This window comes from Nycticebus coucang, chromosome 6 (genome assembly GCF_027406575.1).
Source record: "Nycticebus coucang isolate mNycCou1 chromosome 6, mNycCou1.pri, whole genome shotgun sequence".
Lineage (NCBI taxonomy): Eukaryota > Metazoa > Chordata > Mammalia > Primates > Lorisidae > Nycticebus > Nycticebus coucang.
The window spans coordinates 77,683,985-77,699,534 of record NC_069785.1 but is presented as its reverse complement, the minus strand read 5'-3'; the positions used below and the strand labels follow the sequence as shown (position 1 = coordinate 77,699,534).

The following is a 15,550-nucleotide window of genomic DNA, read 5'->3' as shown; positions in this document are numbered from 1 at the left end:
CTCTCATCAGTCCCCATGGATTTATGCCTGTAATCCTAGCACCAAAATGGGCAGATTGCTTGAACTTAGGAATTCAAGACCAATCTGAGGAAGAGCGAGACCCCATCTCTACTAAAAATAGAAAAACTAGCTGGACATTGTGGCAGGCTCCTGTAGTCCCACCTACTCAGGGGAGCTCATACAGGAGGCCCTCTTGAGCCCAAGAATTTGAGTTTGCTGCAAGCTATGATGATGCCATTGCACTCAACCCCAGGGCAACAGAGGGAGAGTGCTACAAAAAAAAAAAAAAAATCAGGGTGGCGCCTGTGGCTCAAGGAGTAGGGCGCTGGCCCCATATACTAGGGGTAGTGGGTTGAAGCCCGGCCCTGGCCAAAACTGCAAAAAAAAAAAAAAAATCAACAGAAGATATTTCATGATGTGAAAATTGTATGAAATTCAGAATGTAGTGTCCATAACCAAGTTTTTATTGGAACATAGCCTTATTTGTTCATTAGTATATTATTGATGGTTGCATTTTTTTGTTTTTTAAAAAATTGTGGTGGCTCACGCCTGTAATCCTACCACTCTGGGAGGCTGAAGAGGGTGAATTGCTTGAGCTCAGGAATTTGAGACCAGCCTGAGCAAAAGCAAGGTCCTGGCTCTACTAAAAATAGAAAAACTGAGGTAAGAGGATCGCCTGAGCCCAAGAATTGGAGGGTGGTGTGAGCTGTGATGCCACAGCACTCTACCCAAAGCAACAGCTTGAGACCCTGTCTCAAAAAAAAAAAAAAAAAAATTGTGGGCGGCACCTGCAGCTCAAGGAGTAGGGCCAGCCTCATATACCAGAGGTGGCAGTTTCAAACCTGGCCCAGGCCAAAAAAAAAATTTGTGATACCTGGCACAGTGGTTCAGCACCTGTAACCCCATCCACTTGGGAGGCTAGCAAGGGAGGATCACTTGAATCCAGGAGTTCAAGGACATATAGAGAGCTACGGTCCTACCACTGTATTCCACCCTGGGAAATAGAGTGAGTCTGCATTTGTAATAGCACAACGAAGTGAAGAAGAATTCTCATGGAGTCCTCCTACCTGAAGGTTTGGTTCAGCCTCTTATAAGGCACCTACGTGAATGTACACCTTAAGGATGTGATGCCTTAATGGATTTGGGGGAACTTTGGGAGGACAACATTTGTAACAGACGTGTGTTTGCCTGAATGGATTTGGTGGGACCTCATTTGGGAGGACCCTGTTTGCAACAAACTGTGTGATCAAAACAGTCTAAAACAGGGGGCCCAACTTGAGGGGCCCAGCCACTTTTAATGGCTGGCAGTTTACTTGATATGAATAGGTATCGTTTCAGGCTGGGTAGAGGCTTATGCTACCTGAATGGAGATAGCATTTAAAGTTCAAACATGGGGCCAATCGTGATGGCTCACTGTGACCCTAGCACTCTGGGAGGCCAAAACTTAGGTGGATCATGTGAGCTCAGGAGTTTGAGACCTGCCTAAGCAAGACCCCTATCTCTATGGAAAATAGAAAAGTTAGCCTGGTGTTTCAGCTACTCAGGAGGCTATGGCTGAACCCAGGAATTTCGGGTTGCTGTGAGCTATACTGACTCCTGGGCACTTTAGCCTGGGCAATGGAGCGAGTTGTCTCAAAAAAAAAAAAAAAAGTGTAGGGGAGAATAGGATATTCATTCGACAAATACTTATTACTGTGACCTTATGCTAGAAACAATGGCTACAGAAAGAGTAAGGCAGTCTGCCCTTGAGGAATGCAAAGTCAAATAAGAGAATAAACACTAAATACTTTTGCTGCTGTATAAAGTTTGTGTAATAATAGCATACTTTTTTTTTTTTTTTTTGTAGAGACAGAGTGTCACTTTATGGCCCTGGGTAGAGTGCCATGGCCTCACACAGCTCACAGCAACCTCCAACTCTTGGGCTTAAGCGATTCTCTTGCCTCAGCCTCCCGAGTAGCTGGGACTACAGGCGCCCACCACAACACCCGGCTATTTTTTTTTTTTTTGGTTGCAGTTTGGCTGGGGCCGGGTTTGAACCTGCCACCCTCGGTAAATGGGGCTGGCGCCTTACCAACTGAGCCACAGGCGCCGCCCTTTTTTTTTTTTTTTTGAGACAGAGTCTCACTCTGACACCCTGGGTTGAGTGCTATGGCATTATCATAGCTCATAGCAACCTCAAACTCCTGGGGTAAAGTGATCCTGTGGCTCAACTTCCTGAGTAGCTGAGGAGACTACAGGCGCCTGCTATGCCAGGCTAATTTATTTATTTTTAGTAGAGGTAGAGGTCTTGCTTTTGCTCAGGCTTGTCTCAAACTCCTGAGTTGAAGCAGTCCACCCATCTGGGTCTCCCAGAGTGCTGGGTTTAGGGTTAGTAAGAATCTAACCCTAATCTAACACTGCACCCAGTTCTAATACATTTCTTGAGCACTTACTATATGCCAGGGGCTGTTCTAAGCACTTTGCAATTTTTTTTTTTTTTTTTGAGACAGTGTCACTATGTAACCCTCAGTAGAGTGCAATGGCATCACAGCTCACAGCAACCTCTAACTCTTGGCTTAAGTGATTCTCTTGCCACAGCCTCTCAAGTAGCTGGGACTACAGGCTCCTGCCACAACACCCAGCTAATTTTGGTTGCAGTTGTTTAGCAGGCCCAGGTTGGGTTGGAACCTGCCTGCCTTGGTGTATGTGGCCAGTGCTCTAGCCACTGAGCTACAAGCACTGAGCCAGCACTTTGCAATTTAACTTCACAATCGCATTATGTAGTTTCTATTACTGTCCCCATTTCTCAGCTATAAAATCGAGACATAAACAGGCAATTTGCCAGTGACAGATCCAATAATCTGGATTCTGAGTCTATGTTCAGTCACAATTAACAGAGCATCACTGATGAAGATTCAGAGGGAGCATGTTTGAAGGCTCTAACTTTTGCTGTAAGTTCCTGGTGATTTTATGACATCAAGTGGGTTTTTGTTTTAGACAAAGTCTCACTGTGTCACCCTCAGTAGAGTGGCGTGGCGTCACAGCTCACAACCACCACCAACTCTTGGGCTTAAACGATTCTCTTGTCTCAGCCTCCCAAGTAGCTGGGACTACAGGAGCTCTCTGCAACACCCGGCTATTTTTTTGTTGCAGTTGTTTAGCTGGCTCTGGCCGGTTTCGAACCCACCACCTTTGGTGTATGTGGCTGGCGCCATAACCACTGTGCTACAGGCTCCAAGCTTATCAAGTGGGTTTTGATCACATTTTATTTGGCCCTTGGTGAGGTCTCCCATCAGTTTTTCAGGTGAGACAGCCAGGAGAAAACCACCTTTGGAGTCCACCTAGATACAAATCCCTGGTTTATCACATAATTGATGGATCTGACCAAGTCTGACTCTCATTTCTGTAACAGGAGTAACTACCCACTTCATTGGGAAGTCCTGAGGATTAAATATTAAGTCATATGAATCTGCTGTTTCTAGAGGTCAAAAACAGTCTTAACAGATCATCCATGGAGTTGGGGGGTTGGGGGAAGGAAGGGAATCTATCCAAATAGTAAGGATTCCTTTGTGCTTCTGATTTTTCAAAAACCTTAGCTTGAGGGCTGGGCGTGGTTGCTCACACCTATAATGGCATTCTGGGAGGCCGAGGCAGGTGGATTGCCTGAGCAAGAGAGAGACCTGGTCCCTGAAAAATAGCTGGGGGTTGTGGAAGGCGCCTATAGTTCCACCTACTTGGGAAGCTGATGCAAGAGGATCTCTTGTGCCCAAGAGTTTGAGGTTATTGCGAGCTGTGACACCATAGCACTCTACCGAGTGACAAAATGAAGATTCGGCTTTTAAAAAAAAAACTCAACCCGGTCAGGCCCAGTGGCTCACTCCTGTAATCCCAACACCTGGGAGGCTAGGGCTGGTGGATTACCTGAGCTCACAGGTTCCAGACCAGACTGAGCCTGAGCAAGACCTCATCTCTAAAAATAGCCAGGCGTTGTGGTGGGTGCCTGTAGTCCCAGATACTAAGAAGGCTGAGGCAAGAGAATCACTTGCGCCCAAGGGTTTGAGGTTGCTGTGAGCTACATGCCACAGCCTTCTACCGAAGGCGACATAGTGAGACTGTCTTAAAAACGCCCCACAAAACCTTGACCCTACTACCAAGGCAAATTACTGCACAACAGTGTGCGTGGCCCTGAGGGCTCAGAGGTTGCACACTATTGACCTACCCTGTAGTGGCCAATAAATTAGCCTAGGGACAGCCTCATGAGATTTAGCAGTTCCTACAAAAATCTAGAGATTTTTTTCCAGTCAGCCACAAGCACATCCCTTGGGAGCCAGAGAGTCAAGAGCTTTGACATACACCCTACCACACACAGACTCCGAGTGCACTTTTACCCTCTTTTCTAGCGCCTGTTTGCCTTTATCACTGCAGGACGGGTAATGACAGTGGTCCTTTTTAAAATAAGTTAACCGAGGCCTTCAGAGGGTTAGGCCTGGCATTCTTAGGTTCTGAGTGATGTTAAGAAAAAGATGGGGTTTGTTGTGCCTCTAATTGTGTCCCCTCAGCAAAGTCCTTGAATTTCTTAGGCCTATTTCCTTTTCTGGAGAAGGGTCCTGATATTTTTCCTCCTCATTCGACTATTTTCTGTGCAAGCCATGCCCTCCCGAGTCAGCTCTGCCGTGACCAGGGCATGAACGGCAGGCTGACGCACACCTACTGCCCCCAATATCAATACATTTTCACTAGAGATAGAACTGAGGCTAAACATTGCCAAGTTCAGCCCGACCAGATTCCGAACTGAACCCAAATGTTGGGACTCGCACCGCGCAGCCCCAAAGCAGGGCGAGGCCGGAACGGTCCTGATGGTACAGCCCGGCGCTTGCGCGCCGCCATCTTGCTAAAGGAGAGCCGGTCCCCGCCCGGACGACGTTTTCTTAGACACTGGGCGGGGCTGCGCCACCGGCGGGGCGTGGCCAGGGCATGGCGACAGCGGACCCCACCGGGCGCGCGGTCCCGACTGAGGTCCCAGGACTTCGGTCCGGCGGGGCCACCGGCCGAGCTGACGGAGCTGCAGGACCACTCTCTGTGCAGAGCAGTACCAGAGCCCTCCGGCCGGGGGAGCGCACTCCCGCCGCCATGGAGAAGAGGGGGCCCTACTTGGTGACGCGCGCACCCTCTATTCAAGCCAAGCTCCGTGAGTGTAGCCGGATGGTGGGGGGAGGTCTCTGCCCCAGCGGACTGCGGGCTGCAGGCTCCCCAGGGCGGGCTCCGGAATTCCGCGGGGCCTGTCTCCTAAAGGGAATGGTTAGCTGCAGCCTGCTCCCGCCCCTGAAAACCCGTTCGGAAAGAGTGACCTCCCGAGTTCGGGAGACACTGCAGGGTGGGGAAGATCTGGCTCACCCGAGCCCTTTAACTTCCAGAGAAGCACCGGGACCTGGCCAAGGCCGTTCTGCGGAGAAAAGGCATGCTGGGGGCCTCGCCGAACCGCCCCGACTCTTCAGGGAAAAGGTCTCAGCAGGCGCCACCTCCTCTATGCGGACAGCTTTCAGAAAAGTCCTTCAGCCTCCCTCAGACTGGGAGACAGGGTGCTAACGTCGTTAAGGACGAGCTAGTGAATTCCCTTGACAGCAGCCTGTCAGGTTCACTATCTTTAAAATGGGAAGACAACTTCTTTTATAGATGTGACGGTATCAGGAAAAGGCTTTGGAATAAGGGGGTTCTATCACTGCTCCGGATCATTCACTGAGTTTCCAATTAGGGAGAAGAATGGTGGCTGGAGTCCCCAGGAATGAGGATGGAGAGCACTGAGGGAACAGCTAGTGTTTTGTTTTGTTTTAAACAGAATATTAAACTCTTAGAGCTGGATAATACCTTATCCAGTGCCTCCTTTTACAGATAAGAGTTAAAATTTGGATAAGTGAAGGAGTTTGCCCATGGACTTGCAGTTTTTCTGTGCTCTGGTTAAGTAAAGTGGTGGTGGGGGAGAGTGCTTTTCCTGATTCATGAAAGGGGAGGTGTGTTTTTTCTCTAGAGCAGTGGAGGGAAGTGGCAAGAGAAATTTGTACATGGCCTGAGACTGGCTGGTTCAAGACTGGCCTGGACCTGCTAAACAACAATGCCAACTGCAACAAAAAAATAGCTGAGCATTGTGGGGGGTGCCTTTAGTCCCAGCTACTTGGGAGGCTGAGGCAAGAGACTCACTTAAGCCCAAGAGTTTGAGTTTGCTGTGAGCTGTGATTCCATCGCACTCTACCGAGGGTGACATAGTGAGACTCTGTCTCAAAAAGAAAAAAAAGAAAGAATTAATTAGTACACAGAACTGTAGGCAATGGCGGCTGTGTGGCCACATAGAAGGCAAGACAGGAATAGCACAGTTCTTTTTCTTTTTTTTGGCTGGGGCTTGGTTTGAACCCACCAACTCCGGTATATGGGGCCAGTGCCCTACTCCTTGAGCCACAGGCACTGCCCCACAGTTCTTTTCCTATAGGGGCAAGGACTCCAGCTTTTCCTGTGAAATGCCAGTGCTTTCATCAATGCTTGGTCTCTTCTTCCTCAGGGCAGTAAAATTTAACAAGGGCTATACTGCTCTTAGCCAGACTCCAGATGAAAACCTGGTGTCCCTCGACTCTGACAGGTGAGTGCTTTCCTTGGAAACATCCCTTGGGGCTTGGTGCCCATAGCTCAATGGTTAGGGCGCTGGCCACATGCACTGGGGCTGGCGGGTTCAAGCCCGGCCTGGCTCTGCTAAACAATAATGACAACAAAAAATAAATAGCTGGGCCCTGTAGTCCCAGCTACTTGTGAGGCTGAGGCAAGAGACTCATTTAAGCCCAAGAGTTTGAGGTTGCTGTGAGTTGTGATGTCACAGTACTCTACTGAGATGACAGAGTGAGATTCTGTCTCAGAAAAAAAGAAAAGAAAAGAAACATCCCTTGTTGAGTGACTTGGATAGAACTGCAGATGGCTTGGTGCCTTTACTTGTTCTTGTCTCCTCCAAGGTCATTCATGTACATCCCAAGTCTTTTTTCTTCTGGGCACTATGCCTTCCTGGCTTGGTTAGATGACTCGTAGAAATCATGCTACTCTAGGATTTGGGGAACCAGTGTTATTTGGGGGAATCATCCTGCACTATTATGTCTGGACTGTTAACAAGAGTGACCCTGTCCCTACAAGATCCAATCGAAGGAACTACTTTTCCTCAAGGCACATTCTGAGTTTGAGTTTTAGGATGTGAAGTCCTTGCTTTATAAGTCCTCCAGACACCCTTGCACGCTCTCCACCTTGCCATTTGCAGCTGTGTTCCACAGATGTCCCCCTAAACTGACTGTTTTCCTTTTCTCTTAGTGATGGGGAACTGGAATCCAGATACTCCTCCGGGTATTCCTCTGCAGAGGCAAGTCCAGAGCATCTTTCTGCGCGGGGCCAGTCTGCAGGCAGCTTCACCACCACTGCCAAATGCTTGTTTGGTGCCTGCTGTGTGCACAGCACTGTGCCAGACTTCTGGTCTGTTCTCCAATCTTCCACTCTGTCCTCTTCCCCCAGCCAGAGGTATAGGTGTCTGAGGAGGGCTGTTGAAAATCCAAGAGACCATATTCCTTCAGAGCTGGAAATGACCTCAGAAATCTTCTAGGCCATAGCTTAGAAAAGAAATCCTCTTGATAGATCCCAGCCAAGTATTTTACTAGCCTCTATTTATTTGAATGCTTCTTGTATTGGGTGCTCACTGCCTCCAAGAAGCTTTGCTGCCCACTCTCCCCTCAACGTAGACACAGTTCCTTTTCTTTCTTTTTTTTTTTTTTTGAGACAGAGTCTTTCTACATCGCCCTTGGTAGAGTGCTGTGGCATCACAGCTCATAGCAACTTCCAACTCCTGGGCTCAAACGATTCTCCTGCCTCCACCTCCCAAGTAGCTAGGACTACAGGCGCCCGCCACAATACCCAGCTATCATTGTTGTTTGGCGGGCCCAGGCTGGATTTGAACCCGCCAGCTCAGGTGTATGTGGCTGGCGCCTTAGCTGCTTGAGCCACAGGCGCCGAGCCAGCCTCTAACTCTTAGGCTTAAGTGGTTCTCTTGCCTCAGCCTCCTGAGTAGCTGGGCCTACAGGTGCCCACCACAACGCCTGAGTATTTTTTTGTTGTAGTTGTCATTGTTGTTTAGCTGGCCTGGGCTGAGTTTGAACCTGCCAGCCTCGGTATATGTGGCTGGTGCTGTAACCACTGTGCTACAGGCGCCAAACCTTACACACAGTTCCTTATGTGGAGAAAGTCTTCCTTATTAATCTGAAATGATCCTTGTAGCCTGGACTTATTGGTCCTTGTCCCTCTTCCAGTGTCACACAGTAACTCTAGCCTGCCTTTTGATGTCTTTCATCTGAGGTCAGCATTCCTGACCCTTCTCCAGCCATCCTTCACTAAGCTTGCTTTCTTCTAGGCCAGACAACTTCTGTTCCTTCAGTTGTTCCATTTATGGGGTCTCAGACTGATGCGTTCCTGGGCTGGCCTTGATGACATATCTCCAGAGTGATTGTTCCAGACAGAAACACAAGTATGGGACAGACTTGTGCCTATAATCCCAGTACTCTGGGAGACCGAAGAGGGTGGATTGCTTGAGCTCTGGAGTTTGAGGCCAGCCTGAGCAAGAGGGAGACCCCATCTCTACTAAAAATAGAAAAACTAGCTGGGTGTGGTGGCCGACAGCTGTAGTCCCAGCTACTCGGGAGGCTGAGGCAAAAGGATTGCTTGAGCCCAGGAGTTTGAAGTTACTGTGAGCTATATGACGCTATGGCCCTCTATCCAGGGTGACAGAGTGAAACACTGAGGAAAAAAAAAAGAAAGAAACACAGGGATAGAAACTTTTGGCACGTACAGCTTCTTTTGACAGAGTTGTGCTGAGGAAATACACCACCAGTATTTTCTCTTATTCTCCTGGAAATCCTTGGTTAATCTCTTGGGTTTCTGTCAAAGAGAATAGAGGTAGTTTGCAAGTTATGTCCTCCTTGAGTGCTTGAGTGGCTAAGTGTTAAAACTAAAAAGAAAACTAAGCAATGACCCAGAGGAAGTCCTACGGTTTTTCTCAGCTGCATTTATAAACCAGGCTGACAGGTTCTACTCTGCAGGGACCCAGCTCTGCTGACATTGAAAGATAGCCCATCTAACTGGCAGTATAGACAAAGCTGCTCCCCACCCCTTTCCACTGTAACTCATATTATTCTACTACTTTGGGCCATTCTTTTATTGTTGCATATTCTTCAGCCTTGATAGGAACCAGTCTATGTTCCCAGTAGGAAAGGTAAGGGCATTCATAACCTTGCAAACATAATCTGGAATTTGATATTTATATCAGATGCCTCAGGATTCCAGTGAGAACAGGTCCTGTGGCAATCAGTGACAGTACAAGCCAAAGGCTCACTGCTAAGTGAGGCACAACTAGGGGAAGGTGGCTCTTCCTCCTGTGGTTCAGGGATGTACAGGGTTGGCCTGGGAGTAGAACATGGACTGGAAACCCTGGTAAGGGAATGTCTTTGGTGCAGCAGTTATTTCTGCTTTGCGTCTTGGCTTATAGTTCTCTCCTCTTCTCTTAGCAGGTGAACCAGGACATGAGCCGGCAGCTGCTCCAAGATGGGTATCACCTGGATGAGATTCCAGATGACGAGGACTTAGACCTCATTCCCCCTAAGCCCATCGCCTCTTCAGCCTGCTCTTGCTGCTGGTGCTGTCTTGGGGACTCTTCCTCCTGTACCCTCCAGTAGATATAACCCTCCAAGATGGGCCCTGCTCACCCTGGTGGCCCTTCACAGCTCACAGAATGTTTGGGAACTGCTGCGAGCCCAGAGTCCCTGGAAGTACTGGCCCTCTGGGAAGTCGATGGCATATGGCTAGCCCTTATCTGGTGCTTCTCAGGCCAGAGGTCCCCATCTGGGCTGTGGAGCAGAGATGGAATTCTGCAGTTTTCTCTGCTGTTGTAGCAGAGTTCAGAAAAGCCACTTTAATGAGAGCAGGAACAATGGAATTTTGGCTTTTTTGGTGGGTGACAAGAGTGGCTAAGGGAAACACTTGGAGCCTTATTGACTGGTATTTGTCATGGCGCTTTATGAGGGGAAAAAGGATAACTTTTGTGCTTAGTATGTGCTGGATAGTGCTGTGTGGAGGCAGAAAATAGTACTTTATGGCTTATAACTGGGAATCTGAAAAAGAATGTAGCTGTTTTAGACCAGTTCAGGAAATTCCATATGTTGACCTCTTCTTCCCAGCTCTGAGTTACAGGTTTGACCTTTAAGTGTAAAGTGGGTCCCCTTGTCCGTCTTTTTTTTTTTTTTTTTTTTTTCTTTTTCTTTTCTGAGTTAGAGACTCAAGCTGTCGCCCTGGGTAGAGTGCTGTGGCATCACAGCTCACAGCAACCTCCAACTCCTGGGCTCAAGCAATTCTCCTGCCTCCACCTCACAAGTAGCTGGGACCACAGGTGCCCGCCACAACTCCCAACTTTTTTTTGGTTGCAGCCATCATTGTTTTTTGACAGGCCTGGGCTGGATTCGAACCCGCCAGCTCAGTTGTATGTGGCTGGTGCCTTAGCCCCTTGAGCCACAGACGCTGAGCCCCTGTGTCCTTTAGATTGCACCTGGCAGGATTATATATACCAGGTTGCTTAATTACTCAACAGGATCATGGCTTCCAGAATCCCTGGACCTGGATGGGTTAGTGATTCTGGTCAGCCCTTCCCTAGTTAGAGAAACACTGTCCCAACATGAACATATTTATTTATTTGTATTTTTTTGGTCTTGACTAGTCTCAGAGTTTTCTAGCTAAAGTTGGTTTAAAGGTCCTGGACCTGGCCCCAGCAGCCTGCAGTTCTTCTTATTACCAGCAGAGGGAGCTGCAGGGAACAGTCTGGTGCCTTCTTGTTAAGCTTTTTTAACTGGAGCAGTAACAATGGGTGAGAGTAGGTATACTGGTGAGGGTGTGTGGGCTTTGACCCAGAGTGGGGAGGAGAGAACTAAGCTAGCTCGTAGCCCCCAGCCTGAGATTAATCTGCCAGTGCAGAGGTCCATTCTGTTGCCAGATTGTTCCCAGCACAGCGTAGTCCTCATGTGGATGCTCAGGATTGGGCTTTATGGTAGACTTCTGAGTGTAACATAGCCTCTTGGCACTCCAGCCTGAACACAACAGAAACAGGCTTAATTTCCCCTGTGACCATCACACCCCAGCCTCTGGATAGCATCTCTTGCTACCCAGGCCTTCATAGAATTTTTTAGTAGTTCCTTTTTTTTTCTTGCCTCATTCACGACTATGGTGAGGTTTGAGTAAGCATCCACAGGGTTCTTCTCAGCCTAAGGGGCACGGTAGTCAAGACTGGGGTGTAGGCCCCATATAGGAAAATGTCTGGTCTCTTGCTTCAGTCAACATCCTGGGACCACTAGAGGCACATGAGGGATGACGTGGTCTCCTTTGGCTTTACTATAGGAGGTGATTAGAAGACTGAGAAAGATAACCCTACTAATATTATCTTTGTGTTTTTCTCAAATTGTGGAAGGTTGAGAGGAACATATAGTATCTAGGGGCTGATTTGCTCTCATTAGCAAGCAGCATCACAGGAGGGAGGTGGGACAGTGCCGAGGCATACCAGCTTGTGATCTCAGGAACAGGGAAGCAACTGTTAATCTGTCCTGGAATGGGACTCTGCAGCTCTCCCCAGGAGCCCAACATTCAGGCTATAATAAAGCCTATAGTAAACCCTGTGGATTACTGTGTAAATGCCTGTAGAGGATAAGAGCATCTCTACTCTGAACCCCTTCCCCATCCCCAGGGACTGTGTCCAGGCCTTTCTGGTTTCTGTAAAGGTGAAGTATACATGTGGAATTGGATCAGAATAGGAAGATAGTGTTAAAAAAAAAAAGGAGGCTGAGGCAAGAGAATCACGTAAGCCCAAGAGTTAGAGGTTGCTGTGAGCCGTGTGACGCCACGGCACTCTACCCGAGGGCGGTACAGTGAGACTCTGTCTCTACAAAAAAAAAAAAAAAGGAGGACAGTGTAAAGACAGTGGTGAGAAACCCAGTGGGATCAGAATGTGGCTATGGAAGCCAAGTATGGAACCACATTTCTGTAGGGCAGTTGGTTAGGGCAGAGTAGCCTGGGCATTTTAGCTGGTAGTATTGAGTGTGGCAGGACCCTAAAACCAAGGCCCTCTGGGTGGGTGCTGAATCATCAACACTGGTATTAGGCTGTGATTGCCCCTGGGAAGGATTTTTCAGAGCTGGTTGACCCCATGTAGGAGGGCATTACCTTGTAGAAAAAGCTGCGGGGGGGTGGGGAGGGGAGGGCAGGCAGTGCCTGTGGCTCAAAGAATAGAGCACCAGTCCCATATACCAGAGGTGGTGGGTTCAAACCTGGCCCTGACCAAAAACTGCAACAACAAAATAAAAAGCTGCAGTGGGCCAGGCTCATGGTTCATGCCTATAATCTCAACCCTTTGGGAGGCCAAGGTTGGAGGACTGCATGAGGCCAGGAGTTTGAGACTAGCCTAGGCAACATACCAAGACCCTGTCTAGAAAAATTTTATAAAACCAACTAGGCATGGTGGCATGTACATGTGTTCTTAGCTACTTGGGAGGCTGGGACAAGAAGGTAATTTGAACCCAAGACTTGGAAGTTGCAATGAGCTATGATTGCACCGGTATACTCTAGAGTGCAATCACACACGACAGAGTGAGACCCTACCTCACGTACAGAAAAAGAAAAAGCTGCAAGAATCTGGAGGGACAGATCTTAGTGAATCACGGTAGAAATGGTCAGTTGTTTTGGGGGCCAAATGCCACATACCAAAATACTACCAATAAAAGCACCAAGGTGCCCAGCGGCAAACTGCCTTATTTCAGAGTGCTGGGTGTTCTGCAGGTAACAACCCTCTGTGGAGAGAGACTTACCTCGAAGATAAGAATGGTACCATATGGTGTTTACATACTACTCTGTAGAACTCTTGGCCTGCACTTCTCAGCTCTGCATACTTGTGAGAATAAATACAGTTGTGCTAGTTGAGATTGCATCTGTGTTGCAACAGGACTTTCTTTTACAATAGGATTTTTTTTTTTTTTTTTGAGAAAGAGCCTCAAACTGTTGCCCTGGGTACAGTGCCATGGCATCACAGCTCACAGCAACCCCCAACTCCTGGGCTCAAGTGATTCTCCTCCCTCCACCTCCCAACTAGCTGGGACCACAGGCGCCCACCACAGCGCTCGATTTTTTTTCTTGGTTGCAGCCGTCATTTGTTGTTTGGTAGACCCAGGCTGTATTTGAACCTGCCAGCTCAGGTGTATGTGGCTGGCGCCTTAGCCATTTGAGTCACAGGCACCAAGCCTTACAATAGGATTTTAAAGAAAGGCCTGGATATCCTGAAGTGATAAAATAGCATAAATTGCCCACTTGTGGCAATTCTTGGACATCCGCCCACCTTCAGCTCTTCCCAACAGGCATCATTTTGGGCCCATTCCATTGGCAACCATGAGTAGGATAGGCCCTTGCAGATCACTTCTCTTTAGGATGGGCTCCCCTTAGCAGACACTTTCTTTCCAGGTCATCTTTATTTACTTAGCTGAAGGAAATTTGGAGCCCAAAAAAACCCATAACATTTTTGAGGTGGTTTCCCAAACTCTGTCATAGAAGAGGTCTAGTGTAGACAGAAGTCATACTAAGAGGCCCCCAAAGATTCTTTTGTATCAGTCTAGACCAGTGATTTTTCAATTGCAGTACTGCAAAAATTTTTTTTTTTTTTTTTTTTGTAGAGACAGAGTCTCACTGTACCGCCCTCGGGTAGAGTGCCGTGGCATCACACGGCTCACAGCAACCTCTTAACTCTTGGGCTTACGCGATTCTCTTGCCTCAGCCTCCGGAGCAGCTGGGACTACAGGCGCCCGCCACAACGCCCGGCTATTTTTTGGTTGCAGTTTGGCCGGGTTTGGGTTTGAACCTGCCACCCTCGGCATATGGGGCTGGCGCCCTACTCACTGAGCCACAGGCGCCGCCCAGTACTGCAAAATTTTTTAAAGATCGTTAATTTAGGGCAGCGCCTGTGGCTCAGTGAGTAGGGCGCTGGCCCCATATACCAAGGGTAGCAGGTTCGAACCCGGCCCCAGCCAAAACTGCAAAAAAGATCATTAATTTATGGTTCAGCACAGTCATGGTACTGGCCACATGCACCAAGGCTGCGGGTTCAAACCCAGCCCAGGCCTCCTAAACAATGACAACTGCAACAAAAAAAATAGGTGGGCATTGTGATGGGCACCTGTAATCCCAGCTACTTGGGAGGCTGAGGCAAAAGAATTGCTTAAGCCTAAGATTTTGAGCTGTGACGCCATGGCACTCTACCAAGGATGATGTAATGAGACTGTCTCAAGAAGAAAAAAGATAATTTTCAAAAGAAGTTCAAGGCTCAGCACCTGTGGCTCAAGCAGCTAAAGCGCCAGCCACATATACCTGAGCTGGCAGGTTCGAATCCAGCCCGGATTATTATGGCTGCAACAACAACAAAAATATCCGGGTGTTGTGGCGGGCACCTGTAGTCCCAGCTACTTGGGAGGTGGAGGCAGGAGAATCGCTTGAGCCCAGGAGTGGGAGGTTGCTGTGAGCTGTAATGCCATGGCACTCTACCCAGGGTGACAGCTTGAGGCTGTCTCAAAAAAAAACAAGTCCAGGCAGCACCTGTGGCTCAAGGAGTAGGGTGCCGGTCCCATATGCCGAAGGTGGCGAGTTCAAACCTAGCCCTGGCCAAAAACCACCAAAAAAAAAAAAAAAAAACAAGTTCAAAGCACAGTAAATATGTTCTTTTTTTTTTTTTTTTTTTGGATCAATATAATTTATGTCATGAAAGTTTAACTATAGGTTCAAGTGTGTTGTGAGATAAAAAAGGTTGTAAACGCTGGTCTAGATCGTTACCCCATAGGAAGGAGTCAGTGGCCTGAGTCTGAGTCTGCTTAGTCTGGGGTGACAGGATCTACGATTACATGTTAGAAACCAGCAGCAACTAGACAGCTGGACAGCTCCTTGCCTATGTATGTCCCACCTCTGGAAGAGGGCAAGAGGAGAATAGATGCCCTCCTAATTACTTCCTGCTAGCTTAGGAAAGGTAGCTGGGCTTTTCCTCACAATGAAAATAGGATCATGCTATCCCCAGAGGCCTGTAATCTAAAGTGATTGAATATATTCCAGAACAGCGGTTCTCAACCTGTGGACTGTGACCTACAAGAACTGTATTAAAGGGTTGTGGAATTAGGAAGATTGAGAACCACTGTTCTAGGAGGGTTGGCGGACTCTGAAGGGCCAGTGGTTTGGCCTTTGTAGGCCACACAGTCTGGCACAATTCAACTTTGCTATGTGCTTAACAGCAGCCATAATGCTTTCAATACTTATAAATGAGCAGGCGCAGCCACAACTGGCCTGCAGCCCTAATTTTTTGACCTCTGCACTAGGGCCAGTTGAAAAACAGGAGCAAAAATCTTGCACTGGCCGGGCGTGGTGGCTCATGCCTGTAATCCTATCACTCTGGGAGGCCAAGGTGGGTAGATTGCTTGAGCTCACAAGTTCAAGACCA

The 15,550-nt window shown here is 48.2% G+C and overlaps 1 protein-coding gene across 6 annotated transcripts; it reads left to right on the top strand.

Annotated features, from left to right (window-relative positions):
* Positions 1 to 2,150: 2,150 nt before the first annotated feature.
* FAM219B (family with sequence similarity 219 member B) lies at positions 2,151 to 13,720 on the top strand. Of its 6 annotated transcripts, none has more exons than XM_053596030.1 (6): positions 2,151 to 5,167; positions 5,394 to 5,481; positions 6,530 to 6,607; positions 7,318 to 7,366; positions 8,405 to 8,518; positions 9,555 to 9,693. In XM_053596030.1, the coding sequence occupies exons 1-5, from the start codon at positions 4,954 to 4,956 to the stop codon at positions 8,495 to 8,497; spliced, it is 522 nt and encodes a 173-aa protein (XP_053452005.1). In that variant the 5' UTR covers positions 2,151 to 4,953; the 3' UTR covers positions 8,498 to 8,518; positions 9,555 to 9,693. The 6 variants fall into 6 exon arrangements, with proteins under 6 accessions (XP_053452005.1, XP_053452006.1, XP_053452004.1 ...); XM_053596031.1 differs by having other exon boundaries at positions 9,558 to 9,655; XM_053596029.1 differs by lacking the exon at positions 8,405 to 8,518 and having other exon boundaries at positions 2,152 to 5,167; positions 7,318 to 7,476; positions 9,558 to 9,694.
* Positions 13,721 to 15,550: the final 1,830 nt, after the last annotated feature.

Coding starts and splice junctions, on each gene's coding strand:
- FAM219B (XM_053596026.1), top strand. CDS start 4,954: ATGGCGACAGCGGACCCCACCGGGCGCGCGGTCCCGACTGAGGTCCCA. Junction 5,168..5,393: donor CTCTATTCAAGCCAAGCTCC/GTGAGTGTAGCC, acceptor TTTAACTTCCAG/AGAAGCACCGGGACCTGGCC. Junction 6,608..7,317: donor GTGTCCCTCGACTCTGACAG/GTGAGTGCTTTC, acceptor CTTTTCTCTTAG/TGATGGGGAACTGGAATCCA.